The sequence below is a fragment of the Sinocyclocheilus anshuiensis genome, unplaced genomic scaffold (genome assembly GCF_001515605.1).
Source record: "Sinocyclocheilus anshuiensis isolate Anshui unplaced genomic scaffold, SAMN03320099.WGS_v1.1 scaffold1604, whole genome shotgun sequence".
Classification (NCBI taxonomy): Eukaryota; Metazoa; Chordata; class Actinopteri; order Cypriniformes; family Cyprinidae; genus Sinocyclocheilus; species Sinocyclocheilus anshuiensis.
In genome coordinates, this window is record NW_015555841.1 from 491660 (window position 1) to 509794 (window position 18135).

The following is an 18135-nucleotide window of genomic DNA, read 5'->3' on the forward strand; positions in this document are numbered from 1 at the left end:
TTCGCGCTCAAGTTCACAGAGACCGAGACGGCAGAAAGCACATCCTGTTTGCTTTCATTATTTTACAAAATCGCAATGTTTTGTTGTTATTGTGAGAGCACACACGTAAATGTAGAGTCTTTACAGATTTGAAAGATGTATTACTCTTATCTGTATGACCAAAAATTATGGAGTATTTTAAGAGCAAGTGACGACACTGGCGCCTCCATCTGTCCTGCAGCGAGCGCGCTACTCTTCTGCTTCCACACTCCGCACAGACATTTTTCTACTTTTTCGGCATGTAAAGTTGCTGCTACTTAAATATTTCATAGACAAGCGTTTGGATGTCCTGCCCGATGTACTACATTACCACAAAGACCAGCCATTAACGATCTGTCCGCTTCACGGACTGTGTGACTTCACCAATGTGGATTTTTTTTTCTGCGACTAATAAAATTTTGGTCGACCAAGCCTCTTCTGTTCGACTAGAGGTTAGTCGCCCATTAGGGGGTAGCCCTATGTAATACACCCCCCCCCAGTTGGTCAGAACAAAAGTACCAGAGATGTTATTTACTTGTTCAGATGATATTTTCCAGTGAAAATTCTTATCTGAGTCATAATTCCAAGATGTAGAATCTGTGATTCTGAAGTACTGTGAATATCCACACCAGTGCGGTGACTGACAGCTACACATACTCCTCGAAACATTTGATTCATCCACGCTGAGAAGCCGTGCCGATGCACAAACCACATAAAGATGATAATTCCGCAAATAACTGCAATTGCAGGTTCCAAACAGAGATGGCGACAAAGAGGCAAATAAAATATGCCCTGCATACATCGTAACACAAATCTCCTGTAGCCTGTTGCATGAAGCTAGCTGAACAAACTCAGAGTTTCAGAGAAGGTTTATAGTCGACAAACCCAAACAAATCCAACCTGATTTAGATCAGGTTCATCGGGCTCACAAAGCTTAATATAAACGTTCTCTGTCAATGCAGAGTTTGATCCAGAGTTTGTGATTAAAGGTGGGGTAAGTGATTTCTGGTAGCCAATGTTGATATTTCAAATCACCAAAACAAACACGCTCCTACCCCAAAAAGGGTCTCGCCCCTATTTTGATAGCTCCGCCCCACACATACATAGCTGAAGGGAATGACAATGCGATTGCAGATGAACAAACAAGCGAACATGACACACGAGCATATTCAAGCAAAAGTCAGCATATATTAGTTATGTGAAACAAAGCAAAACCAATGTTACTCACGTATCGAGAAGAAACAAAGCAACCTCGGCGTCTGATCGCAGGCCTTCCCACTCCTTGAGTTCTCTCCAGCGCTGGAAAGCTGATCCGATATTTACACGGGTCCTACTTCTTCCCTTATCATAAGCCTTCTTTTGTTCCGCAGACGTTTTCCTCTTTTTTTATTTTATCTGCCATCTCTATCTTTCTGTCGTCGCTTGGCTCGGCTAATGTCCGTCCTGTGCACTGAGCGCTCTCTCGTCCCCATCATTAGTAGACACGCCCCTTACTGCTGATTGGCTACAAGTTTGTTTTGGTATTCGACCCGACTCGGTTTTCTAAAGCGTTTTTGAAAAAAATACATTCCCCACCTTTAACTTTGGAGTGTGTGCACCTGAAAGTGTGACACTTGCAGCAAACAGCCAATCACACGATTTCCCTTATCATAAGCCTTCTTTTGTTCCGCAGACGTTTTCCTCTTTTTTTATTTTATCTGCCATCTCTATCTTTCTGTCGTCGCTTGGCTCGGCTAATGTCCGTCCTGTGCACTGAGAGCTCTCTCCTCCGCATCATGAGTAGACACGCCCCTTACTGCTGATTGGCTACAAGTTTGTTTTGGTACTCAGCACTTGCAGCAAACAGCCAATCACACGATATATATATATATATATATATATATAATTTAATTTAAATGCTAAGCTGAAAATGAATTGACACTTAATATAATAATCATATGAATATATTATATGAATTATAATTAATATAACCTAAATATAATATATAAGTAGCCGCAAAAGTCGGGCAATTTTGTCTCTATTAATTATTTGACTAAACTGCTTTCATTTTCATAAACTGTTTTGTGTGATATACACTTGGAATTGTAAAAAAATACAGTCAGAACTGACCCTTCGCAGGGAACTTGATTGACAGGTGATCTGACCAATGATAACGCAGAATCTGCCATTTTTGTCCGACAAACAAACCAGACAGGAGAGTAGATTAACGTTGGTGGACTTGAACTTGAAAAATGGTGTGTTGACGTCTTTCCGCAGTTGAAACAAGATACCTTCTCATGCTCATTCATGTTTATTTCATGCTAAAACTAGTAAAGAGGAAGAGATGGTTCATGTGCCGTTTAAACTGAGATGCGGTTTCGCGGCTTGTGTGCTGCCATTACGATTATTTAACTGCTCCCGATCAAGATGGAGCGTCCCCGAACTCAAATCGTAAATATCAAACATGTTTGATATTTACGACTCTTGATCTGGCTGCCTCTGACATGATACCCGCGATAGCCAATGAGAGCAAGCAAGCGTCACTTACCGGATGTTGCGTGCTTCTATAGCTGAAACTTGGCAGCCACAAAAATGCCACGAAAGCAGAATACATCACCCATATGTGTAAACATATGTATAAACATATGTATATGTTTGGTGTGCCTGCCCTGTTTGGATCATTTTCAGTGTGGATTATTGAAGAACCTTATCTTCGTCTTTGTGTGCTTTTAACAACCAAGTTTGACACCTCTTCTGGTTTTGTTAATTGCTGTAGCATACTGTGAATTTACATTTAATTCATCTCTTTTGCCATCTTGCTTTGGAATCGACAAAGAGTTTGTGTATTAACCCCAGACTTGCTTGACAGCTACGATTACCTCACTAGTCTATCTCTAAAATAAAACCTGTTCCTTGAGATTTTCAGTGTTGACACATTCCAACCAGCTGTGGCTGACACATGATTTACTTTGAATATACAACTGAAACACGCAGACACTTCAGATATTGCATGTGTAGTGGTGTGTGCTGTACTGGCAGTTCTCACATCCCCATGATAAAGTTGTACCTCCTCTGCTCTTAATGCATGAAAGCAGACAGCTAGAGCATGGACATGGTGTTCCTGACTGCAGAACCCCAGCAAGGAGAGAGTGTTAACCAATAGGGGTTAGCTGAGGTAATGTATGTCCTGCCAGGCTGTTCTTTAGCACAGCAGGGGTATTCGTATGGCTATTGCCAATTTCAGTGTGGCAAAATAAGGGACAAGGGCCTTTTTTTCTTATTTAGCCTTATATTTGAGGGCAAACTCTTACCTTAAATTGGCAGACTTAAGCATTGGAATTATGTTAATTAGCAAAAATAAATGCATATATTTAAATAAATAATTCAACCCTTACAATCTAAACCCATTATCATCAGCAAAGATGCACTGATGTAGAGAGTGCCAGCATTTTCTACATAATAATACGTGTATGTAAATGTGTCTCCAAAGACATTCTGCTCAGCACTTATCATAGTTTGGATTTTGTTTAGACAAATTATAATGTTTGCTAACACCATGTTGATAATTGCAGTTTATTGCTCATTAAATAACAGTCATTTTCAACCCAGGTTCACTGTAAACACTCTGTAAAATATACCCAAACATACAATGCACTGCAGTTTTCATCTGAAATAAACTCTAGAGGCAGTGAAACACTAACAACGTATTCCTTTTTATTCCGTTCCACAAATTTTTTTCTACAGATCCTTGCACGATACAACGTGATGACCTCAAAACATTTACCATAGTGCCAATGATTTGAAAACGAATACATTTTGACATTTGTATCTCATAACCCAGCTCCATATGTTTGGCTTGTCTGATGCAGTAAACTTGCTTAGTAGCACCCCCGGTATAGCATTCCACTTGTAATGTGGAGTGGTCATATACGTGTCCAACAAAGAAGCTCAAAGTTCCATAAAAGCAAGCTAAAATGTCATGGTTGCTTCAATAGATGAGTTTTCTTTCTTTTTTATCTCACATTTGCTTTTGTTAACAGTATTAGGTTTAGATTAGCGGTTACGTTAAAGCAAACAAGCGTCACTTACTGGATGTTGTGTGCTTCTATAGCTGAAACTTGGCAGCCACAAAAAGGTCACGAAAGCAGAGTACATCACCCATATTATTTTTATACTTTGTTTTTCACCAGTGGTGTAACGTAACGAAGTAATAATACTTTGTTACAGTACTTAAGTATTTTTTAGGAGTATCTGTACTTTACTTGAGTTTTTATATTTTAGCCAACTTTTAGTTTTACTCCACTACATTTCCTAATTAAAATGTATACTTTTACTCCGATACATTTCCCCGAAGCATATTCGTTACTTACTACAAAATAGTCCGAATTCAGAAGAACACGGACTGCAGAAAAGCAAGTTTCACAAATCTGTGGTCTGGCGTTTAAAAAACACCTTTGCTCATGTGCAAACAAGTGCGTGCACAACCGCGGATGATTCATTTCCCACTCAAGTTGAGTCTGGTGCGTGCAATACAGCATCGTCTGCGATAATATGGTAAGTGTTGTTGTAATGATGTGTGATCTGACATTATCAAGTAGGCTATATCACTAAAACACACGCAGAGTGCACACACGTTGATTTATTAGTCTATTAAAACTCAAAATTCCAGGCATTCTAAATTGTAGACTTACTCAAGTAATATTCTAAACGGTGACTTCAACTTCTACCAAAGTCATTTTCTGGTAAGATATCTGTACTTTTACTTGAGTATGGCTTTCAGGTACTTTATACACCACTGTTTTTCACTGTGAAACAGAACGCACGCCAGGAGAGCTAGCTGACAACGTTGATTGTCTTCCATTTGTTTTTCTTCTCTAGTCATGTTTGATCTCGCAAGTTTCCGTGAGATCTCTTGTCACTGTGAAAGTGTGTGGTCTCGTGGTCTGGTCGAATCGTCTAGTGTGCGTTATCAGAGGATTATAAGGCTAAAAATCAGTTGAAACTGTTTTTATGTCAGTGGTCTCCCATGGTTTTAAAATCGGTTATGATTTGAAAATCATCTAGTGTGCGGCCATCTATAGTTTGTTTCTATTCAGGTTTCTTTATGCTTTGTTGCAGTTCCTACCGATCTTTAGTTGTTGTGGTTACTGAGTTGATTGTATCATTCTGTCCAGGTGTGCATTGTTAATTTACCTTGTTGGTTTTGTGTATTTAAGAGTGGTCATATACGTGTCCCATGAAACAAAAGGCATGACAATCAACAAAGAAGCTCAAAGTTTGGTAAAAGCAAGCTAAAATCTCATGGTTGTTTCAATAGATGAGTTTTATTTCTTTTTTTAGCTCACATTTGCTTTTGTTAACAGTATTAGGATTAGATTAGCGGTTACATTAATTTTAAACGCATTAGAGCATTAACATTTTAATGGGTCGACAATCTCAGTGGTCACAGAAAATGTCAAAGCATACAGAACATAATTTAGCACAATCGGGAGTTCATAAGAAAATGCAAAATTGCAGTGTCAGAGAGTTCCCTTTCAAGGCAACTTCGAACTGCATCCTCTAGGGGTCGCTATGGGGAATGCCTCGTCGTGACTCGTGTCTGAAGCATACATTTAAAACAAAACACAGGCCTGCGACAGCCTATGATGTCACTACCGGTGCGACCACAGTATAAAGAGGCTCCTGGAGAATACGTCATCCTCTTCTTCGTCTTCAAGTGACTGTTTTGTTTGAAGCGTGCATTCCGGTGGTAAGAACGATCTTTTCTTCCCTTGTTATGGCGAGCACTAGCAAGACATTTAGGAGTTGTGTGGATCCGTGTCTGCATTATCTGACACCTGATGACACACATGACCTTTGCGTCGTTTGTTTGGGCGAAGAGCACGCATGCGATGTCCTCAAGGGGGCAATCTGCGTCCACTGCAAGCGTTTTTCAATGAAAAAGCTCCGCTCTCGTCTGTATCTCTTTTCGAGGAAAGAGGCGCAGCCGTCTGCTCCCCATGGTTCAGGACCCGCCGCTGCTGAGGCACGGAGGAGAATGAGTTTGTGGGGGTCACATGCAGATTTGGCCGATGAGTTTAAAGAGGGGCTTTCCCTCTCGTGCTCGTCGGCCACGGACGAGGGTGAGCTGCTGGATGATGATGATGTGATTTCCCTAACATCATCTGATCCAGCGGCCAGTGCTCTGCTGGGTTCTGCCCAGGAAGAGTAGGATATGTCTGAGGGGGGCGAAGAAGTTGAGACTGAACCCTCCCAATCCTCCTGCCCTGCGTATGATGAGCTTTTGGAGGTTTGGAAGAGGTCATTTTCCTCCCGCATCCATAGGTTCCAGCATTCGAGTTATGCCAACATCGAGGGGATGCGCGAAAGCGGCAATGAGAGGATGCACCCTATAGAAGAGACGCTGGCTAGCTATCTCTCTGTAGGTGAGACATCCTCTCTCATGGCTCCCTCCTTGCCATCTATGCCCCTTCAGGATACATCTCGCTTAAATGGCAGGGCATATGCAGCAGCAGGTCAAGCTGCCGCTTCGTTGCACATGATGGCGGTGCTTCAGGCGTACCAGGCTAATCTGATGAAAGACCTGGATAAAGGGGAGGGCCTTTCCCCTGATGAGGTAGCTGAGCTGCGCCGCACCACGGATTTTGCTGTCCGTGCTACTAAGCAGGCTGCCTCTGCTATGGGCAGATCTATGGCGTCCATGGTAGTAACGGAGAGACATCTGCGGGTGAACCTGGCAGATATTGGGAAGAAAGAGAAGGGCTTTCTCCTCGATGCTCCGGTTTCGCCTTCCGAACCTTTTGGTACCTCCGTCGAGACGGTGGTTGAGAAGTTTAGGGAGGCGAAGGCGCGCTCAACGGCCTTCAAAACCTTCATTCCATGAAGGTCCAGGTCTGAGCCCGAACAATGCAGGGGTCCTGGCCCGTCTCGGTCTGAGGATCAGAGACGGGCACAGAAGGCTTGTGTCACGACTCGTGCCCCTCCTCCACCTGCGGGTGGGGCTAGGAGGAAGTGCGGGTCAAAGGGAGGTAGGCAAGACCTGAGGGAGGTGATCCAGACAAGGCATTATCAACGCTCTCGTCCGGACCAGAGTAAGACCTAAACATCTACTCACCTCCCTCGGGGGGTTTAACATCTGCCCTCATCTTCCCCTTCCTAAATTCCCCTATAACCACCATCAACTCCACCTGACCGAGGTCAAGTAGGAACCTCCTGCACCTGCACTGCAGTCTCTTATGCTGGACCTATGATGTTTTGGTTGGTTCTGTGTCTTACATAGTAACCACCTTACTGATGGTCTGGACTCGAGGCTTCTTCGGGATTCACTTCTTGAACGGAGCTCAGGTGCGGTAACCATGGTGGTGTTTCCGGGACCTGTGTGTTTCTGTCCTTTTCTAGGGTAGGTCCTCGGTGAGCACCCCCTCTGCTGGACTCAGAACATTGGCTATCGACTTTTATGGTGATGACCTCACTCGTCGATACTGGAGCCAGACTGGATGTTAGCCCTGTTTCCGGCTTCATGCTTCCTGGATCATGTGGCCAAGTTGTTAGGCATCTGTGGGAGCCTTCTTGGTCATCAGGTCCCCAGTACAGCACCGCGATTCTGGGATCTGCGGGTTCTTCCTTCTGATGAGCTCTCCAGAGTGTATGCTTTGTGAGATGCCCCCCCTCCTGGACGTCCAAGCTGGGCTTATGCCTCTTTGGCTGCCCTGACTGGGACACCATACCCATGTTCGCCCCGATGGGCTTCCTGTGTCAGGATATCCTTCTTCTGAATGGAGCTGCTCTGATCTGGCGTCAATCGGCTTTACTCCACTCTGCAGTCCGCAAGTTGCGCCGTACTGCCATCATAGTGAGCCAGTGGGTCAACCCTCTGTGGAGTGGGTCTGAGTGCACTGGGTTCCCTGAGGTATGAGTGGGCGGCGTTTCTGCGGAAACCCTTTCCGAGTGCTCTGGCTCTGAGGAGAAACAGCTCACCGCCCTCACTGCGGGAGGGTCCCTTTGAGCTCCCTATGAGCATGCTGTTTCCTTCTGAGCGATTCGCTGAGTTTTTTGGCTAAGCTTGCAGTACGCTTACCCTTCAGGATTTCTACGAACATCCTGTAGGTCGAGCCCACTCTCGGCTGAGAGGTGGGTGTTATGCTCCCTCAGCTAGGTAACTTACTGCTAGCCAGACCAGCATTATGACCATGAGGATGAATTGATGACTTCTCAGACATATTTTTCTATGGGATGCACCATTTCCATCTATGTGCGCTCTGTGTATGTTATGGACTGCTCCCTCAGAGTGCCACGGTCACATAAGGTCTCTAGGTCTCTCTGGTGAACAGTCTCTAGGGCCCCTTAGCAACGGTTTCTTTAAAATTCATGTTATGGTATGTGCGCACGCGAAGATTCTGTGCACTTCCTAAAATCCACGCTGTGATAAGTTCGCACATCAAGCATTTTGCGTTCTTTCTAAAAATCCTGTATGGTAGGGGTATGGTAAGCGCTGCGGCTTCGTGCCCTTTATTTGAGTCGGTCAGGCCCCGGTTTCACCTTGGGCACCACTCTACCTATGTATCCTCAGTGATACCTACTTTAACAGGGTGTTGCTACTAGGGGTCTGTTGAGACAGTTCCTTCAGCAAGCTCTTGCAGAGCAAGCGTTGGCCCCTGGATGACAGGCCAAGACCTAGTTACGATTCTAGGCACTTGGTCATATCCACTTAAAGGAATCTCTTCCTGATTCCAAGCCTTTGAGCTCTACCCTGGGCCCAGGAGTCCTGGCACTAACAGGTAAGTTTATGGGGTATGTAGCTTAGGCCTTTGGCCATAGGGGATAATGTCCCTGACAGCCGTCTAACCGTCCCAGGGGCAACTCCCTTGAAGCTTGGGTAGAGTTGGTACTTAGTGCTCGCCTGTGGTTTGGCATGCACTCCCCTCAGCATGGTGGCGTGGGTATACCGTTCCCCATATCGATCCCTAGAGGACACAGTTCGAAGTTCCCTTGAAAGGGAATGTCTCAGGTTACGTATGTAACGAGACACTGTGTCCTCTAGTTTCCTTGCCATGCTTCGGACGCAAGCTTCAGACAAAGAAGCGGATGACATGTTCTCCCGGCGCCTCTTTATACTGTGGTCGCACTGGTAGCAACGTCATAGGCTGTCGCTGACCAACGTGGTGTAGCCATATAGCAACATACTCTTTTTGTTCATTTCCTTGCCACTGTCTCTTTAAGAGAACTCTAAGAGAATTCTCGTTTTTTTTGTTGGAAAGAGAAGACATTAGTTTAGCCAATGATGTGCTTTGATTAAGTCACATGACATGCGGTTTTTTTTCTGTGGCGAGATTTCTGACAGACTGCCTACTCTTGTCGGTAGTTGCTGAAAGCAAACTAAAACGTCAGTAACAAACAAGGACCAGTCCGTGTCATTTCTACAAAAAAATCTAAAACATCACTGTTATGATGTTATGATGACATATTCACCTCTCAAAAAAGTTTTTATACAATTAGTTTTTGGTAAATCATTCAAATGTATGTGTTGCCAAGCGGCAACACTGTGCAATAGTGGAATGACATTATTACAATAGTTTAGCTAGCTAGCAAGGTCAGCTGCAATTTGTTAAGCTGTAACAATAACAACATTAATACTAGTGAAATAATGTTGATTAGTCGTATGTTAATGGTATTTGTATTATGGATATAATCAAATTGAAATGGCAATTTTACTTTTGATTAAATATGAATACAGGTAACATTACATTAGTGAGCACGGTAAAGAAGAAAAGGGCAGAACTTGCTCTTCCTGCACCTGAAAAAACTGCTTTGTGAAGATTCATACATAAAAAAGGTGATCTTTCAAGGATTATTGGTGGGCCGGGGGGTTGTGGGGGATTGGGGTGCTCATGTTCATAGTTCATAGAAAAGTAGCACATGAAACACTGCTTACATTTATATTTTATTCTGTGATAATTCTGGGGTGGCAGGTGGGGTGGCACAGCTTTTTCTTAGGGTGGCAGTTGCCACACCATGCCACCCCGGTAGATCCGCCCCTGAGCAGTAGGTACCCGTACAGTAATAATATGTACTCCTACGGTATTATTATAAACCCTTTAGGGGTAAAGATGTACAAAGGTGTCTTTTTGAGGGTACTGCCCCAGTGTTAAGCTGTCGTACCCCAAAAGGTACACTTTTTGCACATTTTGTTCTGAGAGTACATGGAGGAAGGTTTGTGTCAACCCCCCTGATACCAGCCCACCTTAAAGTGCCCGCACTGCTCCGTATAGACATACAAGCATTCGGAAACATGCAACTCATGCAACTTTGATGTCCACACACACAAGCCCAAGGGATCTGTTGCACTGTGTGCAGTGAACGGAAGAGTGGCAGCAAAGAGGTTTATATGCCGAACACGTGCGCCGAAGACCTGGGCTTTACATTGAGATTCCGACACTGTCAAACCCGATGTCAGATCTCCAAGCGCAGACTGCAGATTCTCAGTCTGGACGGTAATCGCTCCACTGTGTAAATGTAAGTCGTGTCAGATATAGCACGCACGTCTCAGCCTTAATTCGTCCAGGTCCTAAGCACCAAAGCAGATGTGGGTGATCATTTTGGACGTGCACGTAGATTTCCTTTCTGGGGCTTGTTGTCTTCTTTTTACTTTTTTTTTCCCTTTAGGATTGCTGGAGTATGTGATAATTACTAGCAACCCACCGAAACAGCCCCACGGGTGGCCACTTTCCTTTTTCCCAGTCACGGACCGGACTATTGATTTATTCTGATTATCAAAACATACAAAGATAGCATTTCGAGCCAAACCTCATGCAGAAACATCAAACATCAAACAGACTTTTCTTCCCCCTGCCTTCTGCCGTACCTATCAAAGCCTTTTATTTCCCTTCACTTTTGCACATTCTCTCAGCTTAAAGCTGTCAGGGGGCCTGCAAAATCTGGCTCCGCTCGTGCATTCCACTCATTTTTGTGTCAATGTGAGGGAAATGGACCGAGAGCCAGGCAGCGTAATATAGATAGTCAGTCTTAAGCACTTCTTGACCTCTTGTCACTGCTAATAGTGCGAGGAAACAAACTGAACAGGTCTCACGCGGTTCCTGGACGATGCAAGAAAACCCGGCTGCCTTGTTATCTGGCAGTTGTATTTATTTTAGAGCAAGACCACTTTAAAAGTGTCACTTAGCTTATCGAGGCCCGTGCTGCAGGGGATATGCTTCTGTGTGCGCATGGCATCGCTATACGGCACTTTCGATACAATTAACGTTTAACGCAAAACAGGTGGCCTCTTCTGGGTGCATGGGTTCAAGCAAACAGACCAACTGCAGATATGTTCCATGAATTCTTCCCATATAATTCAGGCCAGGGCCACACATACGGTAAAATCATAACAGCTCGTGTTTACATAATTCAAGAGCCTGAAGACAGAGCTGGCTGCTCTTGAAAAAATACCATACTTTCATGTTGTCGTTTTTTTTTTTTTTCCTAACCAAATATGTGTACATGTCAAGTGTGGTTCTGCTGGATTTATAGATTTGTAAAATAATCCCAGCTGCAAGATTGCAGTTGTAATTGAATGTAGTAGGTACTGCATGAATCTGTATCGTATGACTCTGTATTTGTTTTTATATATAAAAAAAGGATTTAGTGCTTACCAGTGTTGTTTTACTATCATGGATATACTATAATAGTTTTTGTTGATATTTTCTGTTTTTATTATTATTACTTTAATTGTATTTAGTTTGATCAATTTTGCAAAAATAGTTGTATGCTTTTGTCAGTTTTTCCTTCTACAAGTCGATGTAGTTTTAGTAAGTGTTTTTAGCACTTTAACTTAAACTAAATGAAATGAGAAATGTTGCCTTGACCGTTAGCTGAAATAAAATGTTTTATTTTTTTCAGTTAATCTTTATTTAGTTTCAAGTAATGATTTTTCTAAATGTAACATTTATTTATTTATTTGTTTGTTTGTTTGTTTTCTGAAAGCCGTAAAAGGAAAGGGACTATTGTAATTACTATACATGTACTATAATTACTATGTTCAGATGAGTGCATGTGTTGGTCTTCCTTCCTCTTACAAGTTAACATTTATTTTATGATTTTGTTTTTCTTGATGATAATTTTCTGATAAACTTCTGATACAGGTACGAAAATGTACCTGTACATTCAATTCAATGCAACTTTTATTCCATTTCACAGAAATTATAATTAAGGGGCAAATTATTATTATTTAAAATATTTTTTTTTTCTTCTTTATTTAAAAAAACAACAACAAAAAACAAGAACTAGCTTTCTATTTTTTCTATTCTATCTACTTCTTTTTCTTTGTTTATGTGTGTGTGTATAATATAAATATATATATATCTTTAAACATGATGAGCCATCAGGACCTAGGTTACTGAGTGTCTCTGATGCCATCTGGTGGGGAAAAATTACAGAAAATTGCATTTTATGATTACAGCCACTAGAGGGGCCTATTGAATCCTATGGAGATTCTTAAATGAGCCAAACAAGTCAAAATCTTGAAGCAAGATAAATGGCATGGTTGCTTTAGCAGATGTGTTTTTATCTCATGTTTGTTTCTGTTATCACTGTTGGTTAGGTTTAGTATAGGTGGTATGTTGTTATTATTAACCCTCATCCGTCCCTCCCGAACCTTTAACAAAAGTGTCCCTCGTGGGTCAAAATGACCCGAAGGCCAAAAAACGCATGCCTATTCATACAGTTTCATAAATATGTAATAAACATAAAAGATAAATGTAAAAATATAAATATCATATAAACTCATTGGTCTCCACCCCATCACTCAAATTTAACTGTTAAGTCAAAAAAAAAATCAAAATGACGGTCATTTCCCAGCAGAAACATCATAAATGCTATAATGTGTTTCAGTGAGAGTGTGTGTGCCATGTGTGTGTGGGTATGTGAGTTTTTTGTGCATTGAGGACATTCTACAGTCTCAGCCCTTTGTTTGGGTATGCATCTTTTCTGGATTGTGGATTTTATATAGTAAAAAAATATATAGTTATATAGTTGTTCTTTCGGCCATTCCATTAATTCCTATGGCCGGGTCAAAATGACCCACGAGGGACACGTTTGTTACTTTTTTTATTACACCCACATAGAATCTTCGAATTGACTTAAAAAAAAATGTGTGTGTGCTCCATGCTCAAGTGTGACAAAATTAAATAAAAAAAATCCGCAATTTTTTCGTAAATTCCAATATTTTCCAGTGGCGGGTCAAAATGACCCGCGAGGGACACTTTTGATACTTTTTACTTTTTTTATAGCACCCACTTAAACTGCTCGAATTCACTCACATTTTTTTTTCATGTATTCCCGGTTCAAGTGTGACAAATGTAATAAAGTCTCATACCATAACGATCAACGCTCGATTGTTAAACATTAAAAATTAGTTTTGGGTCAAAATTACCTGAGGGACGGATGAGGGTTTTTAAACACGATACCGAGCTTAATGTTTTAGCGTGATTTAGCCTACCAGACATTTCAATTTGAACTGCTGTATTAATTAATGAATTGTATAAATATAGAATAATGTAGCTTATAATATGATTAATCAAATGTGATCCTGGACCACAAAACCAGACATAAGGGTCAATTTTTTGAAATTGAGATTTATACATCACCTGAAAGCTGAATAAATATGCTTTCCATTGATGTATGTTAGGATAGGACAATATTTGGCTGAGATACAACTATTTGAAAATCTGGAATCTGAGGGTGCAAAAAAATCTAAACATTGAGAAAATTGCCTTTAAAGTTGTCGAATGAAGTTCTTAGCAATGCATATTACTTATAAAAAATTAAGTTTTAATATATTTCCAGTAGTAAATTTACAAAATATCTTCATGGAACATGATCTTTACTTAATATCCTAATGATTTTTGGCATAAATGAAAAATCATTAAGTTTGACCCATACAATGTATTTTTGGCTATTGCTACAAATATACCCCAGCGACTTAAGACTGGTTTTGTGGTCCAGGGTCACAAATAAAAAAAAAATCGACAAATTTATCAATTATCCAAGTAATTGTTAGTTGCAGCAGTCTATGTTTTCTGTCATCACGGCCTCACACAACCTTTTAGCGTATGGCACACTGGAATATTTACTATCCTTTGTTTTGACGGTCAACTTCAAGTGAGGCATTGGAGAAACATTGTATCATAAGCAGCATGGGCCTCTTGGACGAGAGGAAAATATGCATGCATTTAAGGGCATTCCATCATTGGGATTATTCAACACGGACCTTTTGCGGTTATAAGTGGAGTTACCATTCCGTTGTTTTCCATTTCATGAATGTCAAGTTTCAAAATATACAGAACTTCTTGAGACGTGGGGGCCACAAAGTAAAAGCAAAGGGTTTTGAGACCTTATAAAAAGACATCTTGGCTTGGGCACTCTTGAGGTGTTGGAATGTGAGCGGGAAGCTTCCCTTTCATACAATGTGCTTTCTGGGAAAGTGGCTAAATCATTCGTTCGTTCAATCCCCCCTTTCTAGACCTCCCCTCTGTTGCCCATTTTTTACTGTTCCCTTGGGATGCACAACGCAGACACGTTCGGCCATTTTGATATGTATTTTGGAACGTGTTAAAAACTGATGTGAGCCTACGACGCATGTTCGTCTAGCTTCAGAGTTGCTAAAATTGGAGGTGTCAAATGTTGTTTTTGCTGCTTGCTTTTTTCGTGTCCGCTTTGCCTTATAGGTCGTGCTGGGAACTGGTTTTAGCAGATGTCTGTGTATAATTTTTTGTTTGTTAAATTGCTATTTGCAGGAAACAAATTATCCTCACATTTTTCTAACCTTTATGATTTTATTTACTCCGTAGAGTGCATAAGCAAATGTTCTCATTTTATAAAATGAAACTAAATGGTGACAATAGCTTTCAAGTGAAAATCACATGAAAGTCTTTGTCTTTAGGACTACTTTTAGTTTTAGTTTTTTTTTTTTTGTCCTTATTTTAATAGGATTGTGCAATATGTATTGTTTATGATAATATTGTGATTGCTGTTTTAATGATGTATGCACTGAAATTATAGACTGTATGTATAAAAAAAAAACATGCCTTGAAATCGCACACTTTCACAGATTTTCAGGAGTCAGCTGCAGTATTATTATCATTAACTAAAACTAAAGTTAATAAAATCTTAAAATCTTACTTAAAATAAATGTTAACTAAAAAAAAAAGCATAAAATGTAAACTTGTTTTATTTTGGGTATTTGCCAAGGCATATTTTCCCATTTTCTTTTAGTACTAAAGTACTACAATAACTAAAACTGAAATTAAAATGTATTTAGTTAGTTTAGTTAGTTGCTGAATTATCATACTGATCTCTTCTCTTCATTTCTGTGTTTCTCAGGAGAGGTTCTGAGCCTCATGGATGATCTTTTATCGGGTCTGGGTTCCTCGTGTGTAGTAGCGGGACGCAGAAGTGGAGAACATACTCACAGTATGATCTACTCGCTCATATTCAAGTGCCTGGAACCCGACAGCCTTTATAAGTAAGAGCCACAGCAAATATGGATGTTGATTTAAAAAAAAAAAAGATTTTAAAAAAGTACTACATTATCAGCTCTTCATTTCAGTGAGATCTTCTAAAACCTTGTAATATTGTGAATATAATCTTAGCTAAAAGGGATTTCATGCAGCAAAGTAACAGCCCTGATAATATTCATAGTCATGAATATTCTGTCATTACATAAAAAAAGTGAGTTGCATCATTTTTTGAATGTAAAAGTGTTTATTGCTGTCCCAACTTAAAGGAATAGTTCACAAAAAAAAATAAATAAATGAAAATGTGCTGAGAATTTACTCTCAAGCCATTAGGCCGTCCAATATGTAGATGTTTTTTTTTTTTTCCCCCAGAACAGATTTGGAGAAATGTAGCATTCCGTCACTTGCTCACCAGTGGATCCTTTTGGAATGTTTTGGACTGTTTTCTCTTGTAAACGGTGCTTGAGCTGTGCATATTTCTCTCCTGATTCAGACTTTTTCACTGAAATCGACAAATTTATCAATTATCCAAGTAATTGTTAGTTGCAGCAGTCTATGTTTTCTGTCATCACGGCCTCACACAACCTTTTAGCGTATGGCACACTGGAATATTTACTATCCTTTGTTTTGACGGTCAACTTCAAGTGAGGCATTGGAGAAACATTGTATCATAAGCAGCATGGGCCTCTTGGACGAGAGGAAAATATGCATGCATTTAAGGGCATTCCATCATTGGGATTATTCAACACGGACCTTTTGCGGTTATAAGTGGAGTTACCATTCCGTTGTTTTCCATTTCATGAATGTCAAGTTTCAAAATATACAGAACTTCTTGAGACGTGGGGGCCACAAAGTAAAAGCAAAGGGTTTTGAGACCTTATAAAAAGACATCTTGGCTTGGGCACTCTTGAGGTGTTGGAATGTGAGCGGGAAGCTTCCCTTTCATACAATGTGCTTTCTGGGAAAGTGGCTAAATCATTCGTTCGTTCAATCCCCCCTTTCTAGACCTCCCCTCTGTTGCCCATTTTTTACTGTTCCCTTGGGATGCACAACGCAGACACGTTCGGCCATTTTGATATGTATTTTGGAACGTGTTAAAAACTGATGTGAGCCTAGGACGCATGTTCGTCTAGCTTCAGAGTTGCTAAAATTGGAGGTGTCAAATGTTGTTTTTGCTGCTTGCTTTTTTCGTGTCCGCTTTGCCTTAAACGGTGCTTGAGCTGTGCATATTTCTCTCCTGATTCAGACTTTTTCACTGGATAAAGACATATAATGGCTAGAGGACTCTATCTATTTAGCCAGAAGCAGCAGTTTGAAGTTAAAAACTGCATAATGCTGGATTTGTTTCTTACAAACATGCAGCTTTTGGCTTCATAAGATGTTAATTGATGGACTGGAGTTACGCTGGAGGTAACACTTTATTTTAATTAACCAGTTCTCACTATGAACTATTTGCTTATTAGCGTGCATATTAGAAGCATATTGGTTGTTTATTAATAATTACAATGCACATATTATTGCCTTATTCTGCATGACCATATTTTAGATCCCTTAACCCTACCCCATACCTAAACTTAACAACTACCTTACTAACTACAGTATTAATAAGCAGCAAATTGTGAGTTTATTGAGGGAAATTCGCTAGGTTCGCTAATCTAAAGTGTTACCCTTGTGGATTATTGTGATGTTTTTATCAGCTGTTTGGACTGGACTGTCATTCCAACGGCACCCATTCACTGCAGAGGATCCATTGGTGAGCAAGTGATGGAATGCTACATTTCTTCAAATCTGTTTAGATGAAGAAACAAACTCATCTACATCTAAGTGTGCATATGAAAATGAAAATGAGCTGAAAATGTACTCACCTTCAGGCCATCCAAGATGTAGATGGACAAACACAGATAATCATAAGTATGGCTCATTCATGAGATCTGGTCTGTATAAACGGTGTTTATTGTGTTTGATCCGGTTTAAAGGACGGCACACTTGGTGTTGCTTGAGGATCCTGCCTTAACCCTCTGGGGTCCGAGGGTGTTTTGGGGCCTGGAAAAGTTTTGACATGCCCTGACATTTGTGCTGCTGGCGTTGTGAGACATATATGCAGTGAATGAATCTTCACCGTGGTGGCCTCATCTCCTCGCTCCTTCGTTCCCGTGTTCTCTGTGTGAATCGTGACAGAACATTGGTCCCATGACAGTAGTAAGCGGCGCTCCTTCTCCCCATTTTGTTTTCCTGTCTTTCCCCCGCGGCATGGAAACCGCTGCACGCTTCGCCGCGTCGTTGTCAATCCCGCCGGCTGATTCGTTGTCAAGCCCGCCGGCCGCGGCTCCCACAAGCCCGCCGGCCGCTCTGAAGTCAGGCCCACCGGCCGCCCCTGAGCTCGCTCCAGTGTTGGCTCCAGCCCCAGAGCTCGCTCCAGTGCCAGCTCCTCGAAAGCGCTACCCTCTGATCCGCCATGGCCTCCTGGACTGTCTGCTCCGCCATGGCTCCCCGAGCTGCCTGATCCGCCATGGCACCCCAAACGGGTATGCCCACCCCCCCTCCCCATTGGATATTTTGTGGCGCGAGGATGCGCCTTCCGGGAGGGGGGAGTAATGTCAGACTCTGTTCCATGTCTTGTGTTGTGTTT

At 41.5% G+C, this 18135-nt stretch overlaps 1 protein-coding gene across 1 annotated transcript in view; it reads left to right on the forward strand.

Annotated features, from left to right (window-relative positions):
- Positions 1-18135, forward strand: part of LOC107675510 (astrotactin-2-like) — a 541421-nt gene that overhangs the window by 483047 nt on the left and 40239 nt on the right. The window contains exon 20 of the mRNA XM_016469894.1: positions 15373-15514. Coding sequence (XP_016325380.1) covers positions 15373-15514 — 142 coding nt within the window. The remainder of the gene's footprint in view (positions 1-15372; positions 15515-18135) is intronic.